The sequence below is a fragment of the Alligator mississippiensis genome, chromosome 5, assembly GCF_030867095.1.
Source record: "Alligator mississippiensis isolate rAllMis1 chromosome 5, rAllMis1, whole genome shotgun sequence".
Taxonomy (NCBI): domain Eukaryota; kingdom Metazoa; phylum Chordata; order Crocodylia; family Alligatoridae; genus Alligator; species Alligator mississippiensis.
Window position 1 is genome coordinate 144,838,319 of NC_081828.1, and position 12,221 is coordinate 144,850,539.

At 47.6% G+C, this 12,221-nt stretch overlaps 1 protein-coding gene across 1 annotated transcript in view; it reads right to left on the reverse strand.

The window, feature by feature from the left end:
- Positions 1-1,510: 1,510 nt before the first annotated feature.
- Positions 1,511-12,221, reverse strand: part of ZCWPW2 (zinc finger CW-type and PWWP domain containing 2) — a 147,250-nt gene continuing 136,539 nt past the window's right edge. Inside the window, exon 10 of the mRNA XM_059728839.1 lies at positions 1,511-2,054. Within this exon, the coding sequence (XP_059584822.1) occupies positions 1,974-2,054 (81 nt within the window). The 3' untranslated portion in view covers positions 1,511-1,973. The remainder of the gene's footprint in view (positions 2,055-12,221) is intronic.

The window sequence follows — 12,221 nt, forward strand, 5'->3', positions numbered from 1 at the left end:
GCCAGTGCGTGCTAGATCTCTTTTTGTACCTCGGCTTGTAGCCCCTGGGGTCCCTGTTCCCTGACTACTGCTCCTGGGGGTGTATGGCTGTGAGGTACCACCCGCTTGGCTAACTCTGGTTCTTCCTGGAAGACATCCCCAAATTCTCTCACCATCTGGGTCAGCTGTTGGCGTTGTTTCCCTGTCAGCTGAATTCCCATTCCTGGGCTTGCAGGGTCCTGATCTGTTGCTACCTCCCTTACAGTAGGACTCAATTTCCACGAGTTTGGGTTAGGGTTTAAGAACCAAACTTCCTTTTTCTTCTACTCTTTAAGGAGGTTGATGTAATATAGTTGTCATGTTCATCTCTGTCCTGGCCATATAATTTCATAGTCAATGGGCCCCTCTTCTCTTGATACCTCATGTGGTCCCTGAAATTGGGCCAGCAACTTAGTGTGGTTACAGGGTAGCAGGAGCAACACTTTATTACCTGGTTCAAATTCCCTTTTCTTGGGTCACTGGCTGTACACTCTGTTTTGACATTCTTGAGCTACCCATAGGTTTCCCTGGGCAATCTCATAGGCAGAAGTCAGTCAGTCTCACAGTTTCAAAAGGTAACTCAGAGAGGTCTCTCCAGTGCCCCCTGCCCTGCTTCTCCCATCCCTCATGAACTATGTCCAACAGACCCCTTGGCTGGAACCCATAAACCAGCTCAAAAGGTGAGAGTCCCTCTGATGCTTCAGGCACTTCTCAGACTGCAAACAACAAAAGTGGCAATAACTAGTCCCTCCTCTCTAGGATTCCCCTGGATAGCTTTCCACAGCATCCCCTTCAGTGTCCTATTGAACCACTACAGTCCATCAGTTTGCAGGTGCTACATGGTCGTCTTCAGGTGTCTGATCTGTAGGAGCTTACAGAGATCTCTCACGACACCAGGCATAAAATTTGTCCCTTGATTGGCTGTAACTTCCTGGGGTATCCTCAGTTTAGCCACCCACTTCATTAATTCAGCAGTGATTTTTGGAGCTGTCAATGACCACAGTACACTGGGTGCATAGACACCATTTTGGGGGCCATCACTGACCATGCACTACATCTAGGAAACTGACCAACCACATTAGGGCTGTGCAAAATTTTGCCGGCCATTTCATTTCAACACTGGTTTGGTTCATTTCAAGCTTGAAACAGGGAAATTGAAACAAAACAAAGGGCTTTGAAACAGCCTCAAGACAAAATGAGGGCAGTCGAAACATTTCAAAGTTTCTAAACCATTAATTTCCTACTTGCTAGCCTAGCAAGTGGGATTCAGCAATATCTTTTGCTTTAGTTTCTATACCCTTTTATTTTATTATTATATTCATTGATTGATTCCTTTCAATTTATTCCTCCCCCAAAATCCTTTTTGTTTAGTCTATTTTGATTCTTTTTAAATCTGTGCTCTCTCTCACAGTGTGCATTCCATTCACTGTGCAGGGAAGCACAGCATAATTATATTGCATATTATAACATAGAATATATATAGGAAAACACATACATTTATATATTTTTATTTTCGTTATTACATAAATACACATACATACAATTATCTTATCTACATATATTACATAAATCAGATAGATAACATTACAGAAGAGACAGATTTTCCAGCACACCAAGGCAAAGACAAGACACTATAAAACACACCATGAAGCATGCTGGAAAGGCAGCTGGCAAGCCTTCAGGGAGGGGAGGAAGATGGGGTAGAGGGAGAGCTGTAAGTCCCTCTCCCCCCTCCAAACTGAGATGCGGTCTCTTTGCTACAACAAGCAGGCATGAGGTTTCCATTAGTTCTACAGGCAACAAGGAGGGGGGAGCAGTGCCAGTGCCACTGCCTGTGCTTGAGTCTGCATCCCCTCCAAAAGCACCAGCCATAACCCCCCCACACACACACTACCACCATGACAACAAGCAGCAGCAGCAGCAGCAGCAGCATGATAGTTTCCTTCATCCTCATTTCAATTTCCATGCTGAGCCTTCCAGTGCCAGAGGAAGAGCTGAAGCTGGATTTGGATCTGAGTGCCATAGCAAGGGAAATTCTGGAGAAGGAAGAGAAATCATCTAAGTTTGTGCTCCACATCTCTCAAGTTTCCCCTAGAGCCAGGTCTCCTTCCCCAGAAGGCATCTCAGAGGAGGCTGACGTAGAGGGTAAAGAGGCAATCGGCTCAACTGAGTCCGCTCCTTCTGTTGCTGTACCTCTGCCTGCTGAGGAGGAGGGAAATTGCAGCATTCACACATGCACCCACACCCCAAAAGCAAGTGGGCAGTGTGGTCTGGCATCATTTTGAGCTGGCAGATGATCCCACGTATGCTATCTGCCTGCACTGCCAAGCCAAAACCCGCTGAAGCAAGGGAACAAAACATATGAGCACCATGGGGATGCTGATGCATCTTCGCAGGCACCACCCCCTTGCCCTTGCTGCTGTCTGCAGCCTGGCACCAATGGGGGCGTGCCCAAAAGGAAATCCCACTCTTGCTGCAAAGTCCGCATCCTCCCAAAGCAGAGACAGGCGACACTGGAACAGTGGGGGAAAGGTGGACAGAAAGGGGGGTGCATTGCATAGGCAAGCAAGATCACCCAACCAATTGGGGAAATGCTTGCTGTCGATGGCCAGCCCTTCTCCTTAGTTGATTGGCCAGGGTTCAGGCAGTTCATAGTGCTTGTGTCCTCATCATACCAAGTGCCCACACGCACCTTCAGCAGGACAGTGCTACCCTCCCTGTATGAGGCATGCAGGGAGTACTTGAGGGAGGAGCTGTGTAAGGTAGGTCCACAGGTGGCCCTACACTTCACCTCAGACATCTGGAGCAGCCAGGGTGGGGATCATACATACCTCTCTCTCACAGGGCACTGGTGCGACCAGTCAGGCTCTTGGTGGGCTCTCCTTCAAACCAAGGTGATGGATGAGTCCCACACAGCAATAGAGATCATGGGGACCATGAACTGCTTGGTGCAGGGGTTGCTCATTGGGTAGGGTGAACTCACCCGCGGGTTCATGATCATCGATAATGAGGCCAATATGGTCAAGGCAGTCCATAATACCAACTTTGTTGGCATCCCCTGTGTGGCACACAAGTTCCACCTTCTTGTCAGGAACGCCTTGAAGGGTGACAGGGCTGCCGGTGGTGGTGCCAGTACCACCAGCAAGCTCATTTCAAAATGCAGGAAGGTGGCAGGCTACTTCCACCAGAGCGCAAGGGGGGCAACATGCTGCAGGACAAACAGGCAGAGCTGAACATCCCACAGCACAAAATCATGCAGAATGTGGAGACTTGGTGGAACTCCATATACCTAATGCTTGAGAGGCTGGTGGAGTAACAGAAGGCCACCCATGAGATGGCCTTGCTCAGGGAGATTGGGAACAGCGGCTCCCTTAAACAGAGCTGAGTGGGATACTATCTCCCAGATCTTGGTGGTCCTCAAGCCTTTCCTTGAGGCCATCGAGTCCCTCAGCTCGGGCGATGCCCTCCTTAGCCAGGTGATCCCTGTTGTGAGGTAACGATCCGTTGCGGTCCAGTATGGCCCACATGCTGGCTGTCATGTGTGAGCCAGAAGTGAAGGGGAGTATATGCAGCAGCCAAAGCCTGAATCAGTGGATGGAGGTGCTGGTGACGAGAGTCAGGGAGGCAGAAGGGCAGAGGAAGCGGGATGTGGAAGAGGGGGATCCACTGTCCCATGTCAGCATGCCATCCATCAGCCAGTCTCCTCCTCTAACACAGGTGTTGCCAATGTCAGCCAAGGGCATGGCTTCCATGATGGGGTCCAGAGGCACCAGACCCCACCATCAGGCAGGCAGTACTCAGTCCTTGGTGGCTGCCTATCTTGCCAGGCTATGGAGTTGCTGCAGTGCGACCTCTTGGCCTACTGTGCAAGCTGCAGCCAAATGTGGCCGGATCTGGCCATGGTTGCCCACAAACACCTGTCCTGTCCACCAACTAGTGTTCCAAGCAAGACAGTGTTCAGCATTACTGGTGATATAGTGACACCCCACTGCAACTCCTTGGATCCTGGTTTGGTGGAGCAGCTGGTGTTCCTGAAGGTGAACCTCCTGCTGCTGGCGTTCCCCAAGCTCCAGGTGCAGACAGAATGAATGCAACCCTCCTTACTCCATCCACACCTATTTCCTTTTTTCATTTTTTAAAAACCATTTAATGCCCCAGTCTCAGAGCTGGAGGAGGCACTCACTGCATCACCAGCCAGCAGGGGAAGAACATGTTTTTGCTGAGTTTCCATGCCAGGACAAACTTGGAGGTATGGGCTGGGTCTACGGGGAAGGTGGCAGCCCCAGGTCCTGGGCATGACTGCTAAAACTGAACTCTACCAGGGTCATGAGGCCTGTTGGGACTGCCAGTGGTGCGACAGCCCCAGAAAATGCCAGGAATGAGGATCCCCCTGATGAAAGCTGGGCAGGAGGCACCATAACCTCCAGCCACGACATGCACACACATAGTCCTGGCTGGGAAAAGCTCAGACCAGTTCATAGGCTCATCTGTGAAAAGTGGTTTGTAAATTTCCTTTGAGGATCAGGCCTGAGAGTTTGGAGACAGGTGGTGTTCTGTTCTTGTCTTTGATAGATTTTTGGTGTGTACTCACTCTGGTGCACAGTTGTTGTGTGCTGTCTCCTTGTATTTTTCATCAGGGCACTTGGCTGCTCCAGCTTGCTCAGCTCACTTGGGGACTCAGTGGACATGGCCACCTTCCCTCAAGTCAGTCCCCTCTCCTCATGATGCTTGTAACACACCCATGCCTAGTGACCTAGTTTACCAGAGGAGTAACACAGTAACGCAATTCCCCATGGTGAGGATCTCAGGTCCCAGCAGCTGTCCCTTGCACTCTTCAACCGATGGGCGATAGGTCTGCTGACTTGTTTTCTGGTGGGTTCACTCTTTCAGCCTTTTTAAAGCCTCCACCAATTTCAGCGCTTCCTCTGAGGATTGAGGCTGGTGCCTATGCACCCATTGCTGGGTGCTTGCTGTCAAATATTTAATAAATTGTTCTAATACTATCATGTCAAGCACATCTGGGAGTGAACATGTCTCCAACCTCAACTGATGGCTTGAAAATGGTATTTAAAGGTTTGCTTTTTGGAAATTGGCTTAAAGGTATAATGCTATGTATTAAAATGGTTCAGGATGGGCAGTAGGGGTTAATTGACTTCACACACACACACACACACACACACACACACACACACACACACACAGTTTCTGGACCTTCAGAATCAGACAGGCTGTCTAACACAACAAGGCCAACAAATACACACACAGCCTGGGAAAGTGGGGGCATGTACCACACTGTTCAATAGCATGAAGTAAGGTGGCACCAGCTTGCAAGGCCCCAGAGAAGCAGAGGGGAGGGTGGCAGTTTTGGGGTTTGAGGGAAACCAACCAAATAAAGCCCCAAAGTAGAATGTGGGCCTGTGATAGGTTTATGAAAATGGGACTTTGGCTGACAACACAGGACATGGACAGTGTGACAAATAGAAAGAGACCAATCAGTGACAGCCACAGATGGAAAGTCATCAAGAGGGAAGGAGAATACAAAAGCAGAGATTTGAGAGTAACAAAGGGTCCTCCACCCAGGTCCTCCTCCTCCCCATCCTTCTCCCTGAAAGGGTCCCCGAGAGGGGTCCCTGTCCTCATCCCCTGGGAGGGGTCCCTGAGGACATCATGGACAGAGGACACACCACCAGCATGTCTCATCCACCCCACCGGAGGGGTGGGGGGCGGTGTAGGCCTCAGCATCCCACCGCCAGGCTGCTGGTATGCTGACATCTGACACCTAAGAGAGAGCTTTAGAGTGAAGCCTGCAACCTGGCCAGACATTTCTTGACTCTGATGACAGGTAGATCTATAGAACTGCTCGATTGTTTGTATTATTTCTTTTCTGTTATCACTGTGTATCAATAAATTTGCCTATTATCAAACAGAAAGGTCATGGTCAGTCCTTGCAGAAGGGTGACTCTCCTTGCAGAACAAGGCATCTGGGTCCTAAATCCAGAGCCAACATCAACCATTTATGCACTGTCTAAGGTTCTGTAATAGGACTTGTGGTCTTTTCGCATCTCCTTCCTTCTTGGCCTGAAATCGAGTTCTATAGCATTCTGGGGATACTTCCATCCTATACAGGATGACTTCTTTTAACTTCTTGTAGTCCCCCACTTCTTCCCAGGGTAGGGCTCTATAGGCTGCTTATGCCCTACCTGTCAATAGCGGAGCCAGTTGGTAGGCCTACATCCTACAGCCTACCTTAGAAGTGATTCTAAGTAGGCCTCCAGATCATTGTCTTTATCCATCTTTGGCATTCTGAGACTCACAATCGGTCCAATCCCCTGCCTCCCTTCCAGTTTCTCAATCAAGGTTTGCTGTCTCCCAAACTATGGTACTATGGGCAGCTTGCTCCTCTGTTCTAGGCTGAAGATCCTCCATTTGTTTCTGTTGTACCTGTAAAATTTGTATCAGCAAATCCTGTACCAGTGTAGCTCCAGCATCTAGTAGGAGCTCTTGTCACTTCATGTCCTTAAATTCTCTTTATGGCCTTGGGTTTACCAGGGTTCCCAGCCAATGCACCAAATATGTGGTCTTGCCCCTTTTCCATGGCTCGATCAGTGCTGTGTGCCCTCCTAGGGAGTACATTACCTTCTTGGGATGCTTGCCCACCACAACTTGATGGTATTAAGGTAAAATTCTATCCTAGAGAAGGAAACTGGCTCTGCCATCAGGGCTCTCTTTCTACTAGTCCAAAAATAATCAGCTATGGCCTGGAGTGAGACTTCACAGGCCTATAGTGGGGGCTCCTCCAAGCCCTACACTCCCACCACAGGCCTCCTGGATGATCAAGGGCACCTGGTGTTAAGGTTTCACAGACAGGAGTTACACACAATACCTTCCTGGTTGACTTCCAGGAATTCCCTGTAGTCCATCAGTCACAAAAATAAAGAAATAAGGATAGGTGTGCCCCTTACCCCCTGCCACTACCTCTCTCCAGCATGGAATTCCTCCCATTACCACCTCCTGCATCCTTTTAGGTTCTCCTCCACATATTCCCAGCCTATCAGCATTGGTTTCTGGTCTTCAGGTGTAACTCATCTGTCCTGTATTAAGGTGAATCACCTATGGTGAGCTGAGATCAGGTGTTTCCTCCCCTGAGGGTGTGAACAACTGTGCTGGTTGCTGCCCTGTCCCAGGCATCCCTGTTGCCTGTCCCTTCACTTATGGGCTTGCCTGCACCCCAACCTAGGAGAACTTATGAGGTAAGAGGATTATTCCATTTTACCCCCCAGATCTACCTCAGGGCTTCCTGGGACTGCTGCACTGGGACCAGCTCTCCAGCTGCCCTGCTCTAGCCAGCACTGCAGCTCATCCCATTGCTAGCGAGACATCTTGTCTCCTGGACACTGAAGGGAAGGGAGCAAGCAGGAATTTCCTCCACATGACTCCCCCTGTCCTCCTACAATTTAATGTCCAAAGATACTCTTTCCCGTTCTGGTTATATGGATTCTGTGTGTTGATAGTACTTTTGACACTATGGATTTCTAGTGGAAATCTTTATCATGTGAATCATGTGTAAGTGTTTACACACTTTATATTACATGGCACCCTACTACATCCTTTAGAGAATCTCATGACACCCTGGTTGAGAATCACTTCTGTAGTCTAGACAATTGCTATGCATACTATCTGGGTTTAACAGTGAATGTCACCAAGCAAATCTAAACAGTAAAGAATGCAGCTATTCCATTTGAGAAAGATAGCTTGTGACCACATTGAGCCCATCCTGTACATGCAGAACTGGCTGTCATTTATCAGTTCAGTGAAATGCCAAAAGCTCCCTACTATTAACCTCTGAACAGTGTTTGTCACGGCAGGGTCCTTTAGGAGGGCCGTGATCTCCTTGAGGTCCCTCGTTCCGTGTCAAGGCCGGCCCAAGGGCACCCTCTAATTCTCGCCCGCCACGTCTTGTTGGAAAATGTAATAGGGAGGCTGCCTTGTGTCTTCCCTGGGCACGGCTACTTGGGACCTCTGTCCCCACGGTTCTTCTGGAACCCCTGGGGAGTCTCCCGATATGGTGGGTGTTCTCCGGACACCCTAGCCTTATGGACTATGCATGGGTCCTACAAGCCCCTAATACCATGCCCCAAGCCTCGCAGATGTAATAGACGTTGGTATGTCTGCACGCCCGCTTCCCGGGCCTCCTGTATAGTCTAGCCCACTCTGGGCTCTCTCTAGTACCCAGCCTCTCACTGGGACTCTCATCAAGCCCACTCTGGGCCTTCTCTGAAAGTGTGGTCCCACTCACGGACCCTCTAGCGGGCCTCCGGTCCTTCAGGCCAACCGCACGGGTACCCTCTCTGACCCAGGCTCATCGCACTGCTATCCCCTCTCCTCAGGGACAACCGCAGCACCTTGCCTCTGTCTGAGGGGTGTTGCCGCACTAGCCTATGGCTGGGCTCGCAATGCCCATCTCGGGCTTCTCAATATGGCACTCCCCCCTCTTCGGGGCTCGCCGTGCCCACCTTGGGCTTCTCAATAGCACCTGCCTTTCTCGGGGACTCGTTGGGCCCACGCTGGGCTCCTCTAAAGTGCGCTCCCCCTTCCTGGGGCTTGCCACATCTATGCTAGGGCTTCCTAGCAGTGCCCCTTTCTGGGGCTCGTCATGCCCACTCTGGGGCCTCACAAAGCTGCCCCTCTCTGGGGCTGGGGTCTACGTACCCCGCACACAACCCGGGGTCTTCGTTCCCCGCCCGCAACCCACTGGTTGCACTCCTTGCCACCAGTTGTGCCTTCACTGGCGTGCAAGCTGCGCCTTCACTGGCGCTAGGGCACCCCACCCCTATGGGGTCCCTATGAGGACAATGCACCCTCTTGGCGCTAGACTGCGCCCTCACTCAGGCACTGGGGCCCCACCCCTCTGGGGTCCCTATGAGGATACTGCGCCCTCCTCGGGTGCTGGGGCCCCCACACTCCTGTGGGGCCCTTTATGAGGCCTCCTCCAAACCCTACAGCCTCACCCAAACCTCCGGTGTAATAAACAGAGCCAAACAAACTCAAAGTACAAGCCTCTAGGCTATAACATAACTACAAGCCGCATGGCCATAACTTAGTATCGTGGCTCAAGCCTCCAGGGCTATCATGAGCTATACTTGCAACTCCGGCTTCTTCCCATATCTTGGCTGAGGGAGCTCCTGCCTCCCCAGTGGCTGGCAGAGAACTGCCAGCCTGGCCTTAGCCCTGGGCTTTATAAGGGCCAGGCCCTGCCCCCTACCGGCAGCTGGCTCCCCTTAGTTGCTCCGGCAACCCGCAGCTGCTCTTGTTACCCTGGCAACCCGCAGCTGTGCTCATTAGGCGCTCTCCCTGGCAGTTTCTCCTCTCTAGGAGCAGAGCACCGAGGTGCCCTGCGACAGTGTTGCTTCAGAGACTACTACTCCCTTCTGACCCAAAATATTAATCATCTTCAATTCAAATGCTAGTTCTTATGAATGGTCAAGATTTTTATGGACCATAGTAATTTTTCTGGTAAGTCACCACTTGTGGAATTTCCTGCTAGAAATGCACACAAATGTCATGTGCCTACATAGAGGGGAAAAAATTGAAAGATGCACTGATTTGTCTAGGCCTCTCACCAAGGGCTGAATCATACAGTCCTTACATTTAACATTTTTTCTCCGTCCAGTAAAATTGCTAGACTACAGAGGATGTATGTAAGGGTTGATTTCTTGTTCTGGGAAAATGTTATATTAAATTATGGATTTTATGGATTATGTATTTTAAATCCTGCAAGCAGTGGTGAAGAGAATACTATTTAAGCATAAGTTTCCCTAACATTAATTTCATGTGGCTGGGGCTCAAGCCCTGAATGTAATAGAGACAACTTAGAACTCTAAACTGAAACGTTGATGGGTAAGGAAGGAAATACTGGATAGACATACTGATGTAGCAATGATTTGTAGATAATTGTTACTCACTTTTTTAATTTTAAAAATCTGTAATTATATTTTAGGTTCATGCTTTAAGCAAGTTTTTCTTTTAGTAGTTGCAATTACTATATGTTGGAGCAGGCAAACGGGATAGGGCCAGATTGTGTTGTACCTCAGTTACCAAAAGATGGAGAGAGAAAATGAATTCTAAATATTTTTTTTTAAAGGTTGTAGCTCTTAGAAAATTATTCCAAATTTAGCTACAGCACAGTGCAGCTGATGACTCAATAAAATAAAGACTGAGAACATGTTATATGCTTTGTTTCCAATGTTAAAACTTCTTAACTTTCTTCTGACCTGTCCACAAGACAGGCAAAAACTATGGTATCTCAATTTTTTTTCAGTAAACTTTTTAAAAATACAGGTTTCCTATTTTAGATGTTTTTATTATGGTTTTTCTGCGTTTAGGCTACATGGAATCTGCTGGCTCATAACAAAACTGAGAGAAATGCTGATTCTCCTCCCTCTCCACTGATAAACGGTAGTAATAGCTGTGTCTATGTGGAAATCCTTGAGCACACTTTTTGTCATTGCATTTACATCTGTGCTAGCAATAACTACAGTATACAAGTTCAAACTGTACTGATCAACTGGGTACAATTACTTTTACTAGCTTTTTCAAACAGTTAGAAAACATGTTTTTAAAAACAACTGTGCCCACACTGTCAGAACTCTTGCCAGTGCTAACCCTGATACAATGGAAGTGCAATGAAGAAAGATTTCCTGAAAATTGTAAGTAAAGATGCAATCATAATGACCCCTGTTGCATATTAGCCACTGAGTAAAACCATTGAAATCTGATTGTTGTTAAGTGCCTTGCATTTCCCCACTAATTATTTACCTTTATTCTGTAAAGAAGATTTTTATTATGACTATTTCTTTGGCTTATTCATTTTTAATCCTTGACAGGGCTTTAGCCCTTACCTTGTGGCTACTTATTTTCCTTACTAGTTTCTTGTGAGGGATTTTATCAAAAACCTTTTGAAAATTTAAGTAAATTACTTCCACCAGATGCCCTTTATCCACTGTATTTTTGACTCTCAGAATTTAACAGGTCAGAAAGGCATGACTTACCCTTATAGCAACTAGGCTTGTTTGATCGTATCAGCATATACTTATCCAAGTGTTTCATTCCCCTATCCTTAATTATACTCTTTCAGTTTTCCTGTTACTGAGGTGAAGCTCAGCAGATTATGATTCCTATAGTCCTGTCATTCTTTTCAAAATGTGAGCAGCAGGTTAAAAACATCTCAATCTAAAAGAACATTTTGTGTTAAGGAATACACATTATTTACAGTTTACCTTCTCTAGCTTAGTCTTCTGTTTCCATTTTGGTATTAAAGTGTTTTTACTTTTTAAATCAGCAGCAAGTACCGAATAAAGAATGCTTTCACTCTTCTACCATAAACACAAAGCAAGCATGAACTATTATAAGAGCAGAGGATTAGGTGAGGCAGTTATAACATGTATTGCAAATATGTTAAAATAGTAAAATGTTATTTTAAATACAATCATTTTCAAAACAAGTCAGATAAAATTCATTTCAGTACTGTAAAGCCTGATCATTCAAATTTTATACAAATAAAGTTATAAAAAAAATGGGGAGGATAATACAAATTTCACCCCTCACCCTCACCAGAGGTAGGAAGTGGGACAATTGAGAATCCCCTTTCTGGTTCTGTCTTGTGGTTTTTCCCAGATAGGTTCTGCAACAGTAGTTGTAGCTTCCTCCACATTATTTGCATAGGTTAACAGAGTTTCTGCATCCACACAACTGGATTTGCAGCATCTACTCTACTCGTCTTCCTCTAATATATCCTTCAACATTGACTTTTGTGACATGAAGACCCTTCCTGTAACATACAGGGCACTGGCATGTGCAGGTCCCTGCTCTAACACATGGCACTTTGCATAAAGTGTCACAAGTTAGAGTCACCCCTTGACCCAACAGATGTTTGCCTATTGGGTTGGAGGTGGAGAAATCGATCCTGTCTGCCTGTCCTGCAATCAGGGCTGGGCTGATGCAGGCCACTCTGCCTCCCCCCCCCAACCCCAGCTCTGCTGCTGTCTACAGGAAGGGAGGGTAGAGTGGTGCAGAGAGACCTTCACATCCAAAAAATTCACACTTAATGGAGGTAAGAGTGCTTGTGCATCCTTGTCATCTTTCTTCCTAAGGCAGAGACAATGCCCGGACCCTAAAAAGTTTAGTCTGAAGCCTCAAATCTACAA